Source organism: Ambystoma mexicanum, chromosome 7p (assembly GCF_040938575.1).
Source record: "Ambystoma mexicanum isolate Mex_15411 chromosome 7p, UKY_AmexF1_1, whole genome shotgun sequence".
NCBI classification, from domain to species: domain Eukaryota; kingdom Metazoa; phylum Chordata; class Amphibia; order Caudata; family Ambystomatidae; genus Ambystoma; species Ambystoma mexicanum.
In genome coordinates, this window is record NC_090939.1 from 656291294 (window position 1) to 656308103 (window position 16810).

At 44.6% G+C, this 16810-nt stretch overlaps 1 protein-coding gene across 2 annotated transcripts in view; it reads left to right on the forward strand.

The window, feature by feature from the left end:
- The window catches only part of PDCL3 (phosducin like 3), a 239092-nt gene extending 226828 nt beyond the window's left edge, over positions 1-12264 (forward strand). For both annotated transcript variants that reach the window (XM_069636704.1, XM_069636705.1), the window contains exon 6: positions 10469-12264. In XM_069636704.1, coding sequence (XP_069492805.1) covers positions 10469-10614 — 146 coding nt within the window. In that variant the 3' untranslated portion in view covers positions 10615-12264. The remainder of the gene's footprint in view (positions 1-10468) is intronic.
- The last annotated feature ends 4546 nt before the right edge of the window (positions 12265-16810 follow it).

The following is a 16810-nucleotide window of genomic DNA, read 5'->3' on the forward strand; positions in this document are numbered from 1 at the left end:
TTTGGGGATTTGGGTAACATCTGACCTCACTAGATACACAAGACACAACCTCCAGCCGATCGTGGATAGGCTGGTTAACGACGTCCACCATTGGAAACTCCTCCCTCTGACCCTTATGGGGAGAGCCGCGCTCTTTAAAATGATGTCATTGCCAAGATTCCTTTACGTTTTGCAAAATGCCCCGCTTGCGATCCCTGCCCCCGAATTCAACCGTATAGAAACAATCCCCGACTACACTCCGATCAAACGCAATATGCTACCCGAGTATATCCCCAGCAAATGTACATCCACTCTTTATAACGCTATCACCTCCTTCGCGACTCCCGAGCTATTGGGATTAAAGGCCAAATGGGAAGGGGAGGTGGGGGAAATAGACCCTGAGGACTGGATCCAGGTCCTAATGCACCCACGGGAGGTAGCCATCTCCTCCAGACTTAGACTGGTGCAACTTAAAATCCTGCATAGGGTGTACTACCCTCGAACTCTTTTATACGGCTGGAAGAGCGTACTGAGTCCGAACTGTCTTCGCTGTGGAGAGGAGGAAGGCACCTTCTTTCATATCCTCTGGGCATGCCCTCGGATCCGTGACTATTGCACTGCATGCTGTACGGAATTGTCCAGAGCCCTTAATTGCCCTGTTCAACCAGACCCGAAGGTCTTAATATTGGGGGTAACGGACATGTCTGAATTCAATAAATGGGAAAAACTGCTATTGAACACTGCCATGGCCCTAGTGAAACGCAACATTGCTCAAAAATGGGGAGCGCCTGACCCTCCGACACTACAATGGATACTTGACATGGACTCATGTGCCATGACGGAGCACCAAGTCTATCGCGCAAGATGATGCCCGAATAAAGCATCCAAGATATGGGGGAAATGGGAAGAGACTGGGCCTTGACGTCCTAAGCAGTGGTGGTCTCCACATGAACAGAAGGTGGGCGGGATGAATGGCCCGCGACCCACGGCGATGTGAGATACTAAAATACCATGTAAACACATGACTGAAGAAGCTGTACTGGAGTGCTCTTAATGTGTTGTCCCCTCTTTTTTCGTTGTTTTGTCGTTGTTGGCCCCCAATTTGGTGGCTGCTTTGGTTAAGTCAAAATTCAATAAAAATGTTTTATCAAAAAAAAAGAGTCACAGTGACACCCTTGGTCAAGAAACCCAACCTCGACCAAAGAGATCCCAATAACCTGAGACCCATTACTAACTGTAACTTTATACTAACAATCATGGACAGGATCGCCACTAGACAACTCCAGGCGTATGTGGAATCAACAAACTCCCTCCACCCTCACCAATCAGGTTTTCACCCTGCACACAGCACGGAGACGGCCATGCTTAACCTACAGACCAAGATGCTCAGCATCATAGACAAGGGAAAGACAGGCCTCCTCCTCCTTCTTGATCTAAGGGCAGCGTTCGACTTACTTGACCATAATTTACTCCAGACTGCTCTGAAGAAAACAGCCAACTGTTTGGATGAAGCCATCGGCTGGATAATGTCATTCTTAAAAAACAGTATATCCAGGGTTCACTGGGGTGACAAGTTCTCCCTAGAAAAGGAAATTCTATGTGGAGTCACCCAATGCGCTAGCATGTCACCACTACTATTTAACCTCTACCTGAGATACCTATGCCTTGTCCTTGATCCGTTTAACAAATGTTTTTACCAACTATGCCGATGACACGCAGCTGGTGTTTGAGCTTAGTGAAGACTATCAGAAAGACAGTGACCAGCTCACCATGATATACAACAACGTGGATCATTGGATGGATTCCAATTGGATGTGTTTTAACTGGAAAAAAACGAGCTCATCGTATTTGGCTCTCCTCTTGCCAGAGCTAAACTACCCACCTCTTATAAATCATTCCAAATCAAAGATACACACATACAGGTTCTGAGTAAGGTCAAACTGGGGATGATGCTAGAAGCATCCTTGGGGTCCAACGCGCAGGCACAATACATAAATCAAAATTGTGCCTACCACCTCAGATTACTAAAATCCATCCGGCCATGCATATCAGAGGACAACAGTGCCACCATTGCTAGAGCCATCATAATGTCTCGCCTTTACTATGGCAACGCCTTGGTCTTGGGTGCCTCCAAAATGTGTGTGCACAGTTATCAAGTTGTCCAGAACAATGCGGTAAGGATTGTTAAGCACAAAACCAGATCACAACACATCAGTGACTCCAGAAGGGAGCTACACTGGCTGAAAATCGAGGACAGGGTACACTTCAAGGCCTTAACAATTGTGCATAGATTAATCTATGGAAAAGCCCCGGCCTACTTAAAATCTAGGATTCAATCATATGTACCCGGCAGAACATTAAGATCATCCCACCTTGGCAAAATCGTAGTAGCACCACACAAACCCAATTGCGGCCTAGGCAGATCCTTCCTGATACTGGCAGCCGGCCTTTGGAACAAACTCCCCAACCACATTAGAATGGAAACCAACTATTTGCGATTCCACGAACAGGTGAAAACCCATATCTACAGATACAATCCCATCTAGAAGTTCCGACCTAGTCCCCGTGTGAATCTTCTCTGTTCAGTCCTGTTCTGTATAGTCACTGTCCTTTGTAGCGTGTTCTTGTTTCTGCGCCCCGAGGCTCGCGAGCTACTGGCGCAATATAAATATTAAATAGATAAATAAATGCCTTTACATGAAGTTGGGAAACCCTGACTTTGATGTTCACCTGTTAGAGTGGTTGACCATTCAAAGTTCCCTTCCATAGGGGTGAAGGCAGCTGAACAGTGGAGAAGGTGACCCTTCCCTTAACCGCTATGGAGACCATAAGGTGAACCTGTTGGAATAATTTGGAGCTTGCCTTCATCAGTGGTCTGGGGGGAAAACAATGCCAAGGTACCCCCAGAGATATTGTGTTTTTGGAAGGGCCTCGGTTGACTTCAGCTGGAGGGCATCGTAGAAAAGAGCTTCAGCTTTGTCTAGTTCTCTGGACCACAGCACCCCAAGTGCTGAGGCAATGCATCTGCCAATGACTGCTGTTTTTGCCAGGTTGGTGCCACAGTTGATCTTCTGAGCCAGTGGCCCTTTTTATCAGCAACCCACTGATTGTGCCCACAGACTTTTTTGCCCTATCGAATTGTCTAATAGATAAGAATTTCGCCAATCGCTTCAGCTATACTGCTGCCATAAATAAGCCATTGAGGCACATCAACTACTTTGTAAACACTAGACTGCATCTTGAGGATTGTCCAAATTGGCCACAGATCGAGACTTGCAATCCCTTAAAGCATTAAAATGACTCTAACCTGCTGAAAGCGCCCCGTAGGCCAGCTCAACCCTGTTAAGCTATCATTAAGAGGTTAAGGTAGCAAACATGTGGGCTATGTTTCTTTACTCATGCATTCTGATCCCCTGGTCTTACCTTAGTCACCAAAGTACGGTAAGGTCCTCATTTCCCTAGCTTGGAAAAAGCCATTTAGGTGATTATTGTGCGTTTCTGATGTTACTTTAAATATTTGCCTATTTTCATATCCCTCCTGCAGTACAATTCCCAGTTTCATAGCATGCCTACATGTTTATATCAAGTTTTTACTACTGTGAGATGTTTCCTCTTTGCAGATGTTAATTAGTGTGATTACTGTTATTTTTTATAGAGCCTTACTGGGGCGTTCTTTTTATTTTGATACTTTATTGTTGTTTGGAGGTTTCTGCTGGTAAACCACATCTCCTGAGTATATCCCCCCCCCCCCCGAGCCCTTGCTCCCAAAACAGGTGTGAAGGAGGTATACGATCTACTTTGATCATTTTAACCTTTGTGTCTGAAACCCATTTGAACCACGTTGTAGTGCAAGTTTGGGAAATGCAGATAGACGCCTTTATTTATTTAGTGTGCATTTGTAAGGGGCTTATACAACAAGTACGTTGTGTTTCAAAGCGCCCACATGGCAACAGGAAAGGAACATGGGAGTATAATTAGATATAACACTGTAAGATGGAGACGGACCTACTAGACCTTGTGGGCATTCAGAACGTGCAAGTGCAGAGAAGAGAAGGGGTGCGGGAGTAGGAGGGGGTAAGTGTTAGGTGTAACAAGTGGTAAGTGCTAGGGAGAGGTCAACCACCAATTAACTGCACAAAAATGTTTCTGAAAATAGAGGTAAAAAATGTAATTAACCCAAAATAATAAATATAAAAATTAAGAAAGTAAAAATAGCCCAATTTCAGTATCTGATTAAACATAACCATAAAATAGAAAAGTGAAAAACACTTAGACCAAGAACATTGGTATCGAGCAGGTGTGGAGAGAAGCATGCTTGGAGTTATTGTGTAGTTCCCCATAAAGGTGCACATACAAATATATGGGAACAAAAAGTTTAGGATTCGGTCTTAGGCTAAAGGAAATGAGAGCTGCATGGGGAGCTGCAGTACGGATCTCCTTCCCGTGCTACTAAATTAATAAGAAATCGGAAACAACTTTAAAATAATAGTCCAAATGGTGCACAATTTTCTTTGTAACAATCTTTCCCCTTTAGTTATTTGGCTTTCAACATTTAAAATCTCTTGTATTGTGAAATTACTTAGAGCACAGTAAGTCATGTTTTACCCCTTTTCGTTTTTACTGTCTGTTGGGTAGAAAGCACACTTTTTACCCCAGAAGGTAAGCACCTGTACGTTTTGCTATCTTTACTAGGTTTTAGTTTATTTTTCTCCCCACCAGGCTTAATCCAACGCCTGAGGAGAGTGTGGTTCTGTTTTTATGTGTTCTGCTTGAAGGTAAAGATACCCCAAAGCAACCAATTAGCCTCCCTTAGAGAGTGTTCTAGTTCTTTCTTTCTCTCCCTCTCTTTCTTTCTTTCCCTCTCGCTTTTTCTTTCTCTCTTATATATGTGGGGACGTCAGTGGTGGCTTTTTCATTTGTGTAAAGTGCTTCAACTTGGTGGAATCCTTTTTACCTGCCTGGTTCTTTTTTAACCCTCTTCTCCATTCATCAAAATGGCGGTTTGCTTCGTTTGCCTCAATGATTTTAGCACTCGCATGACTTTCCCTTGTCCCCTCTTTGTGTGTTCCGGCCCTGCTCCGTTCCATTCAGCAATGCTTTACCCACCCATTCAAAAATATTACATCATCACTCGCACATATACACAGTCACTCACATGCATATATAGACCTCGTTAAAAAATATTTGGCTCTGCTCCAGACACCCGCTGAGCTGCTCCCGAGTCCCTTTCTGCAAACCCTCCAAGCAGTAAGCAGGAGGAGAGCTTTCAATCAAACATCTCTCCCTGCCTCCTGGTGCTGTAGAACGTGGCCGCTGCATGCCCTCCGAATCCACGGGAAGTACAATGTTGCCCCTAGGCATTTTGAGGGTGCAGTACCCCAGCCAGCATGGTCGGAGGGCCATGCAAGGTTGGGAATAAACGCCCTAGCCTTGCATGGCTCCTTGCCCACTGATAGCTGGGTTACTGCATTCCAGGGGACACCTTGTTTCCCTACAACATAGCCAACCCAGGAGTGCTCCCTCAGCTCGCGTTATAGCTGAGGGAGTGCTGTTCTGCAAACATACCGCTGAACTCTGCATTCCGGTCCTTCCATGGCCTCTCCTTTCCGGTGTGACTTCTTCACTATTCTTTCTTCCTTGGGGTCTCTCCACGCCGACGCCTATCCTCAGTAGCCGAATCCTATACACAACGATAACGTGAGAACTCTGCATTGATAACTACCACAGCTTACTCACCCTTCCACTCCTCTGGCCTGACCCCTCATCTGGGAACCACTAAATTGAGAATACTTGCTCTTCCCAAGAGTCTCAGGGTCCCTTCTGCACATGTGGCATCTCTAGAGCTCTCGGTGGTCGCTGAACAGCATGCAAAGCAACTGCATCAGGAAACCAGCCGCCACCTGTTTCGTAACTGCTTTTTCAGTCACAGGGTATGCCTTGCCTGACTCTCTGGCGCTATTTGCGAGTCTTTATTCATACATTGCTTCATCCCTGGGCCTCTTCATATCCATGGGCGTGTTGGAGGCTTCTCTTCACCGGACCGCCAGCAACTGCTTTCTGGCGCACTTTTGCACAAAGGTAACTCTTTGCCATCAAAGACGGCTCCTATCCACACTACTACTCTTGTTCTCCTCTTGAACTTGCTGGCCTGGATAAAGAGCCTTTACCTACTTGTCAGTCTTTTCCTTTCTAGGATGCACTCTCTAATGACTAAAGAACTCTAATGTAAACGGTGTTATTTGCTTAATACGTGGTGGCATCTTCTGTTTAAGAAAGTTTCGTATCCTTGAGTCCATTGCTGTTTTTTTGGCTTTTCTTACATAAATATAGTGGGTCGGACTCCTCTTAATTTGTATTACCGTAAAGTGTGTACTGTACCTGTGAATCACCCCACTCCTCCTGAGAGTTGGACCTGGGCTCTGTTTTTATGTGCTCTGCTTTCTGTCACAAATACCACTTGGAGAGCCTGGTGAGCTTGAGGCAATCGCTAACAGTCCCTATGTGAAGACGGCACACCCATGGACCCTGACCATAAGGCCAATGGAAAAGCTCCCTAACTGTCTTGTGTTATTGTTATAACAATATTGTTTTTAAATGGGGCCATTCGAAACGTTCTTCTGGTTCTCTGGTGATTATTTTGCCCTTATGGGAGAAAGAGGCCTCTCAAACAAATAGTGGCTCATTTTTAAATTTGCAATCCAACGAATGGAAGGTAGATTCAAGCAATAATACAGAATTCCGAACTTGCTCCATGTGATCAGGAGCCCCCCAATACAGCCCTTGTTTCCATTCTGGTACGAGCAAGCTCATATTCCTAATGGAGAAAGCAAATCCGTACAACTTGGTATAAAAAGTGTTATCAGTGAAAAGCCATTATTGTGTAAAGGTGGTCCTGGTGTCTTGTGACCGGTTGGATATTCTAGTACTGATTCTTATCGTGCCTGCATTTATGTGGCACCTTTAACCAGTAAGTGGCAAGTGGGACGTCTCAGAAAAAGTTCCGAAAAGGCTGTGACGTTGGTAATCGAAATGGAAACTAAAAGTGTCTGGCCCATTTTGCAGTAGTGAAGGTGATGTTTCTTAAATGGGGTCGGCCAAATAATTATTTTTCCATCAAAACCATCGCAGAGTGTCATTTCTAAGATTTCTTGTACGGAGAGTCTATCTAGGTTTTCTGGCAGATTTTTGCCTTCTCGCCCTGTTTGAAAAATTCCTTCAAATCCTTCCTCTTACAACCTTGGTTGCAAAAATCTGGCACAAGTTAAAAAGCTGGGAGCAAGTGTGGACTGTGCTATCATAGACTTAATGTGTGATCTACTCTGATATTCTGCAAATCGATGATTGATTGTGTCATAGTGGAACTAAATGATTTCACTTTGTTGAAATAGAGTAAAGTTGTTGAGAGGTGGGAGAGTGATCACAATCTTATGACAGTCCTATGGCAAACAAATGATACACAGGGGGATATGTATGAATCAACAACCCAGGCTAATCCCCATTGAAAATACAAAGAAAGTTGAGTGAGAGAAAGTGATGCTGCTTATGCAGGGCCGGAGATACAAAGGTTAAGGACGACAATATGTAAAGATAAGGATTATAAAAGAGCTATCTTACACTTTGAAAGTATGATGGGATATATCTGTGATAAATTAGCTATCTCCCTGGATAAGTGTATACTAGGGGGGGGGGAGAAGGCAGGGAATGCCCTGTGGTTCGTTGTAGAGTGCAGATATGCAAAATGGAGGCTGCACCAGGCAATAATGGGGGGGGGGGATCCCACAGGCTAGGATTGTCCATGAAGAAAAACGTGCCTACAAAAAATGACTAAAAGGGAAGAAACATCAGTTTATGTGGGATTTCTTACACAGGGTGGTCCAATAAAATAATGCTTACATGTTCTGGTGATTAACTGCAAAGGGATTGAGAAGGGTGTTCTATGTCTATCGCCATAGACATGTGGATAACACATTTCGAGGTAGTGTAAAATAATGCAGCAAATGATAAAAGGGCAACTAAAAGTGACAGATGTGCTTGAATGTGATTGGGCACTGGGTTGAGTCATGTGGTTTATAGTTGGACTGGCATGAGGTTACAAGAAGACCATCAACCATCTTGGATTTCTAAAGGACTGTTTGGCAGTCTCCCTCCCTTCCCCTAGAGAGCCGGGTGTTATTGCTTGCGATAGTCTCGGTCTCTCTGCTCTGATAGTTTGTGATTCTGAAGTAAAACAAATATCTCTTTGTTCATGTGCTCTGCAGGAATCATCTTCATATTGTTCAAACGCGCCTATGTAACTGCTGGAGTTCACGCAAGCGTGTATCACAATAGAAACAGATACACCCTGCACCTGCGTTGCAGGAAAATATGCGTTTCCTCATTTGTCATGGATTGCAAAGCTGTGCTGGTCCAATAAATTAGGACATGCAGTGTGGTGGTCAACTGGGCCGAGTGCTATCCCGAGCCAGTGGATGCTGGGCAGAGTGGAGGTATACAAGGGATGCCCAGACCGTGCCACTTGGTTCCTGCACTAACCCAGTGCACAGTCACAGAAACAATCTTCCCTCCCATCAACTTTAATGGCGGACAGGGTACTCGAGGACAGAAGTCAGAGACTCCCACTCTTCCTTCAGACCCTTGCCCGTGACCAGAATAGGGACATGGCTGCCAGCGACCTTGAAGAAAACTCCTTGCTCCAAGGTGCATGCTTTCAGAGAACCATTTAAGCTCCCTAGCCAGGCCAGCATAGGGAGCAAATCTACCAATGTCTGAGTTGGAGAAATTATAGCTACATGTAGTCTGCTAAGCCCTGGTCCACCTGTAGATTGTCCCTACAGATTCCCTGGTCCAGCTGGCTGAACAAACCTAGACAAGCTGTCTTTTTTTATTTTGTGCTAACTGAAAGTTCTGAGTCCAACTTCTGTCACTAATGGAATGCCTCTGCGTCTCAGAGTGCATGCACTCATTTGGTGGGGTGTGCGGGCTCGCTTACAAACCTATTGTGGCGAGAGATCACTACCAGCTTGGTAGAGCAATGGTGTTCATTATAAATTTGCTGCAGGCCTCACCCATGTCTCGGCTTATTTCCTTTGCTTCAGCAGCTTGTCTACTTTGCTGATGGTGCAGGCAACCATTTGAGTTGCCTGCTGCAAAGGTGGCTTGGTCACATATGTGGGATGAATTGGTGAGACCATTACTTAGCAGTAGCTTGTGTATCGGAGGATGGCTTAATTGGGCTTGTAGACATCCTGCTTGACACAGGAACTGACAATCCTAATATTTTCCACTATAAAAGGAGACTGCAGGAGGAATGTTGTCATAGGTGTGGAATGCTGGTAGCAAACTAATTGGGCAAGGCCAGGGACACTATTTACTCCACATGGAGTAAATAGGCTCCCCTCCATGACCCTGACATGTAAACATACTCACATCTACACTGAAGATCAGCGACATTAAAGACCTTTCCTGACTTAAAACTGTAGTGAACTCGTTCAGTCATAGATAACAAGCATATATCTAAAGCTCAACCTCACCAAAACGGTTCCATGTGTTAATATCCCCGCAAAAATATCGCCATACAAAAGTATCGCCATATTTTTGCAGCGATATTAAAGCATGGAACCTGCGGGGGACACCCCCGCAACCCTTGCATTATTTTAAAGGAGTGGGGGACACCCCCTGCTCCCAAAAACTATCCCCCCAAAAATATCGCCTATGGCCGTTTCAGACTACCATACATAAAGCGATATTTTTGGTGGGGATAATATGTAGTGATACCACCAAAACCAAGTTTGTGCTATTCGAAAATGCAGCCGGGCAACCATTCATACAGTCAATGCTGGGCAACGTGAATCTCTATGGATCATGCCGAGACCAGCCCCAAGCACTTAATTTCTAGACTTTAACTTTGACTGCAACCTCGCATTCAAACATCACATTTCTGAAAAGGAACAGTACTGTGCAAAATAAAGCCCTTCCTGCCACTCCCTGAGTTCAGGACAAATGTACAGTCACTATTACTGTCCCACCTGGATAAAGGTGGGGGGCTTTCTCTTCTCTGGCATCCCCACCACTGTCCTGCCCCTATTCAATGCAGTTTGTCACGCTGCAGCCGGAATAATAGCGCCCATCAGAAAATGGGTACATATCTCCCCCATTCTAAGGATGCTACGCTGGTACAGCTACAAACCTGGATCATCTTTAAAGGTAGCTTCTATCCCATACAAGGCTGTGGCAACTCAAACGTTTTTCACAGGATTGCTTTAGAATCTGTATTTCGCTCACCCTTTACTGCTGACAGTGTCTCTGGATGTCAGATAACATCAGACTGCTTGTAACATTTCTCTCGCTTTTCATTTTTAAATAAGTTGCATAGTTATGTTAGATATACTGTGTTTTTTGTTTTGTCATTTGGTCGTTAGTAATGCATGTTAAAGTGCAAACGCTTCTGGACCTTGTTGATTTGTTCTGCTTCTTTTATACCTAACTCTAGAGATTGAGTGGAAGCTGGCAGAATCTGGTGCCATCAAGACCGAGCTGGAGGAGAACCCAAGGAAACCGATCCAGGACCAACTGATGACTGCAATTCGATGCTCTGCTCCTACAAGACGAGGCAGTGACTCTGAAGACGATGATTGACCACGGCCTTGTGAATATCACACTGGTGTTTCAGATTAATCGTCTGCAATGTGCAAGGATTGTTTTACTCCAGAGCTCCGGGTGTGATATTTTGTGCAATATACCATTGGATGCCTTGCCTTCTAGCAAAATGTTTGCAACAGAGAATATCCAAAAGTGATTACCATGGACACCATTCTAATGTACATACTTTTATAAATATTGTAAAATGTTGAAAACTACATTTGTAAGCATGCAACGTAAACATTGAAATGTTTATTCTCTGGTTGGGCACTGCTGTTGGCGATAGATGGTGACTAAGAATAGAAACGCTGCCAGCGAGATAAACAATTCTTCAATCATTGGTAGAATTTTCACTTACCAGCTATACTATCAGGCCTTCTCTTTAATTAAATTTGCAGAATTAAGGTAACCGTGATATAAGTAATGCCTAAACCATTACCCTGATTGCCAATTTCAGATGTTAGGGAATTTAGAGTGAATAACGTGTACGATGTTCTACTTCTCCCCAAAAGCCACACAGAGAAAACATTTAATGAATGTTCTAATGGACAGCTCCAGTTTGTTATTGAGGAAATAAGGCACAGGCAAATTATTGAATTGAAGATCCACTGCACTGTATGGAAGTGGTTGGACTGGGGGTTTGCATGGCTCCTGAATCCAAACCAGCGTGTTGACCACTAGTCCACTCCCGCTGAATGAGAACTGTGAATTCTGGGATTTCTGTCTGGTGTTAAAACGAGTTAAGCGGGATGGCATTGTTGGATCGAGGCTGAGATGGATGCCGGTGAGCCATGGTCCGAGGGTGGAATGTTCAACGCAAGCAGACTGCTGTGGCCCAGTCCCAAACATGTCCATGATCATCCTTATACAGCACTAAAAAGGGATCCTGCAAACTTACCATTGGTGGAGTTATTCTTGCTCAGAATCATAAACACATGAAGCTAAACAGAATTAAACATAAGTGAACATTTTGTTCTACTTTTTAATAGTTCAGAAAATAATATTTATTATAACATGTTTTTATTCTGCAGTAAGGTTATTGTATCTTACAGACATTGCATTAAAATCAGCTTTGTGTAGTTACCGTGTTGTTAGTCTTCGTTTCGGTGCATTGATTTACATGGAACATTGTAAAATTAAGTACGTCTATGAAACGCTTAATAGAATATGTGCAATCAAGGACATTGTTCAAAACATCCAATTTCTCTCGTGCATGTAATGTGCTACTGGTCCAGTTTATTTCAGAACATCTGGATTACATTAACCAAATTAGCCACTCTTCAACAATATTGCATGCTTACTAATAGCAGTGTTAATGTAAAAAAACATTCTGCAGTTAGGATATGTTTGTACTAGCAGAGTGACGTATTGGTTGTTTTATTTAAAAAGTCAAAACACCTGGGAACCAACACAAAATGTCATTTGTGTTTTGACCGATTCTTTTGTACCTGGAACAGAAATGGCAAAGACGAGTTTTCTATTTTACTTTAATTTTATAAATAAACTTGCATTATATATATTTTCAGTTGCAATTTGATAAAACATTCTACGGTTATTTGTGCCTGGTATAAAAAAAAAAAGCAAAACCGTAAGTAAGCTGTAATCCACTGTCTGCAGTAAACACAATAAACGTGCACATCGCCTCAAGTGGCGCCTGTGTGTCATTTAATAAACATAACAACGACTAAAGTGCAAGCATGGTTGAGGCCATATTTTAATACAAAGATCTTAGTTAGTTTTGGTATTCTTATCTTACGCTTTCCCTTTTATTCTTCTTTTCCTCCTTGTCAGCATGTTTGGAATGTGGCCGTCCCACCAGGCGGTCCCAGGAGCATTTCTAAAAGATGTGCTGTAACTTTAAAGTTTGTTGAAAGAGATCGAACTCCCTTAGGCCCCACGCCTGATAGAGCGCCCAACCTTCATCATCCTTGTGTTCTTCTTTTCCAGCAGAAGTTTTGTTGGTGTCGCGCCACCTTTTTCTGTCTTGTCACCGCCCATGACACTTTTGGAGATGTTTTTTCTGAGCACTTTTTTTTTCTTTTTCATTGGGGCTGTAGGGAACAATGGGGACCAAGAATGAGGGCAATTCCCTATGTTTTATTTTCTTTTAAGGGACTTCTAAGGATTTTTCCCACAAGGATCAACACTAAATAAAAATGGGGCTTTCCAAATAACGAAAAGTAATAACTACAACAAATATTGTCAGGATGTTCTTCAGTTAAGTCTTTCCTGGCAGGAACGTGTCAGCGCGTCAGCTCTGGCCTCAAGGTTCCAGTTATTGGAGTTCAGTGAGGTTGCACAACCTGGCCGTTGGGAGCTCATGGGGAATGTGAACCCTCTTCTTTAGCCTTTTCTCAGGTCGAACCTGCTGGGGTCTGGTACTTCGGTGTGTTTTACGGTGGCCAGACTACTTGGGTTGGTGGATTCTTCACTGTGGCTGACGGGGATAGGGCAGGGCGACTGAAACCTACACTTTTTTCCCCTTTTCCTTTTTGAACGGACAATGCACTCCCTGCCATTTTCTTATTCCTCTGTCCTCCTTCTGAGCTTGCTATGGGCGGACTTGATCCGCCAGAACCTTCTAGCCTGGCTACCTCTGTCCTGATCTTCTTGGCTCTTTCTTGATGCTCCCTGGTCATTCTCACTTCCTCCATTACCCTCTTATCTGGGGTGACCACTGTCTCTGTATCACTCTCCCAAATCTCACTGCTTACTCCTGATTTTAGCACTGCCTCCAGACTTTCACCTACTACTACAACCACCTCCTCCTGCTCCTTTTGCTTCCAGCCACCTCCACTCCTTCACAGATAGGTTGTCATGCGCCACACTCCTCCAATGACCAACCACCATGTACTCCAGCACCTCTTTACCTCTGGCCCTGTGAGCTCAGGGATGTTCACTCCCATGTATCTGTTATTTCTCCTCGGATGTTATCTCCACCGCATTCCTCTCACCAGATTTCAGTGCACCCGTCCTCTCTTCGGATGACAAAACCTTTCGATTTCCTTCTAATGATACCGCCAACTGTCTGCTCCTGGTCTTACCGCCTCTGTCCAGTCCTTTCCTACTCCTCCTGACACCTTCCAATCCACTCCTGGTTTTACCATCTTCTCTAATCCTCTCCCAGTTTTACTTCCTCCTTCCAATCCTTTCCTCCCTACCTCCTTATGATCCATTCCTGCTCTTCCCATCCCCTTTGAGTCCACTCCTGACTTCCTACCTCCTTTCCATTTAGCCTTTCATTTCTCACCACCTCCACTTTCTCCTCTCTTCAACTACTTTTCCAGTCTCCTTTACTCCCACAGTCCACTTGCCTTCTTCCTCTCTCCAGCGTTCACCAAATGTGTGTGGGTCTTCTTCTGCAGTTCGCAGCACTATATTGGGCTGCTTGTCTTACATAGGGCAATTAACCTTTTCCCTGGGCAAGCCTTGCCTTCACTGTCTGGGCTGAGCTGTGATTGGGCCATGTGCCTTAGAGTCATGTGGGCTGAGAGGAGACCAACGTAAACCTATGTCAAGCCTTATGACCATTTTGGATTGAAAGTCTGTGTATGGAGAGCCAGGGATTGGTTGGTCTATGGACGCTGGCTGCTGGTTGTTGCTGGATTGGTAAGAATATCTTGGGAGGGTTGGAGGTATTTTTACATTGATTTCCCCATAATGTGTCCATCGATACCACATGTTTGCAGGTACTAGGATCTTGAGGGTCCTGCATAGCACCCCCTCAGCGGTTTTTGGGTCAACAGAGTTTCCCTAGAGGATTGGTTTGAGAGCGGGGCCTATTAGTGGTTTTCTTGCAGTTAGGTGAGAGTGCTGTGGCTCCTCAGTGACTGCTCCTTGCCAAGTAACATGGATGAGAGAAAGCGCCCCAGGGATCCTCCTTGTTCCACCCCCAGGCTCACCATCCAATGGCTTGGGGGAGGTACTGGGCCCCCAGGGTTTATTTCCAAACTGTCTGGGTACTTCATTCCACCGTCTTCGATAAATTCGATCCCTACACTGCTTTACAGTTTCAACTGCCTCCCATCTCTCATGCTGTACATGACTGGATTGAAGAAATGTATTAGTTTAGTGGTCATTCTTTTTCAGCTGACTCGCAATGTCCCTCTGTGACATAGTCACTACGGCCACTGCTGCCAAGGGAGAATGGACCTCTGGGGGTCACCAGAGCCGCCTGCTCCATGGTGCAACCAATGGAGGCAGTAAATGTAATATCGCCCACAATTCCCCCATCCCCTCAGTTCTCCGAAAGCTGGCAAAAGAGACCTAAATGTATCCTACATGTAGGCTGCAGATAATTCATCGCCAATTTAGAAAGCGCACAGAATCATGTAAGGGAGGAGCCAATTCCTCACAGGCTTGGCAGGCATGGTTATACAGGACCGGGGGAAACTCAAGTAGGAGATGGGTTGCCTGATTACCGCAATAACCCTATGACGCACATTATGGAAGGCAGCCAATCTCCATTATGTATGTGGGGAAGGGGATGCAGTACCTGAAAGCTGGTGTTGGAGAGTCGAGCTGTAGAGATAAAGTGGAGAAAGGAGAGCAAGAAAAGGAGTTATAGCAAGAGCTGGAGTTGAAGACTCTCAAAGAGCACTGGAGGCCATCAAACTTCACCCAGGAGGCAACGCAGCCAAGACTGCGACAGAGAGGCAAACAGGGTCTGTAGGCCCGGAACCCACCCAAGAAAACCAAGTGCTGGGGACATTATAACTCTTCCCGCAACTGTGGTGGATTGTGTTTAACCTTGTCCTTGTGGTGACCCCTATGTAATCCTGCTGTCTACAAAATGTAGGTGTTAAGTACCGAAAAGTATGTTAAAAGTCTTAACGGCCTTTTTGGTACTTAAGACCTATTCTGAAGGTGGCGCATTCTTCCGAAGTCGGAAGGAATGTGCCACTTTCGGAATACATGTGGCGGTTGCTAGGATGGGTTGGAAACCAACCTAGCAACCGCCACATTAGTAAACTGGCTTTTTGGAAGCCTATTCTTGTGGCACTCCTCCAGTTTAATATGTGCGCTAAACTAGCGCACATTTACGGTACACTTTTGGTGCCGTTAAACTGGAGGAGTGCCACCAGTGTAAATGGAAGTGTCCATACACCCGTGTTGTATATGGACACGTTCATATACACCAAAGCAAGCCGCTTCAACGTTGCTGCAACGTTGAAGCGGCTTGCTTTGGTGTACATAAAAGTGTTCATATACAACACACAGGTGTAAATGAGTGTTCATATACACTTCACGAGTGTATATGAACACTTTCATTTACACCAAAGCGAGCAGCTTCATCGTTGCAGGATGCAACGTTGAAGCTGCTCACTGTAAATGAAAGTGTTCATATACACCCACCACACGTGTGTATATGAACACTACTATACACCACAGTAAGCAGCTTCAACGTCCTGCAATGTTGAAGCTGCTCACTTTGGTGTATAGGAGCGGCAGCATTTTCGTTAAATAACGATTTCCTCGTTATTTAACGAAAATGCTGCCGAGATTCTGCAATCCGCCTGTTTTCATTAGAAACGGGCAGATTACAGCAAAAGCACTGTCGTGCTTTGCGATGACGCCCAGGCCCACTTCAGAATAGCAGTGGTGCCTGGGCGTCACGAAATGGCGCAGTGAATCGTGCTATTTAGCACGTTCACTGCGCCATGATGAGAATCGGGCCCTTGGAGTTTCTTTTTATGCAGAACACATGGGTCCTTCTAGAGGACGTGTTACTGCATTGTTTGATGTATACTAGCACTCCATATGATCTTGGACAGTGTCTTTTTGTTCTACTTAACCTGGTCAGCATTCCACCAGTTCCCTCATATTTAATAAAACCGTGAACCCCCTAACAGGTCCTTTGTATGTTCTGTGGAATCCTTCCTAACTTATGTCTCAGAAACTTCAATTTGGAGAGCAGTCATTCATTTTGCATTGATTTAGCTTGAGATCTTTGAATAGCACGCTTCAGCTAATGTCCAAAAAGGGACCAGTAGCAGAGGCCCCCATCTCATTCATGAAAAGTTTCAAGCTGTGACGGATCAGAAGGACATGGGCACGGTAAACATATTTTTACTGTGTTTTATTTAAAGTATAATGAGGCCTATCTTTCCCTATGACCATGGTGTGTTCCCTATCTATTTTACTAAGGTGCTTGTCAATCGGTGTAAATGTCCAAAACAAGTCCATCCACTGT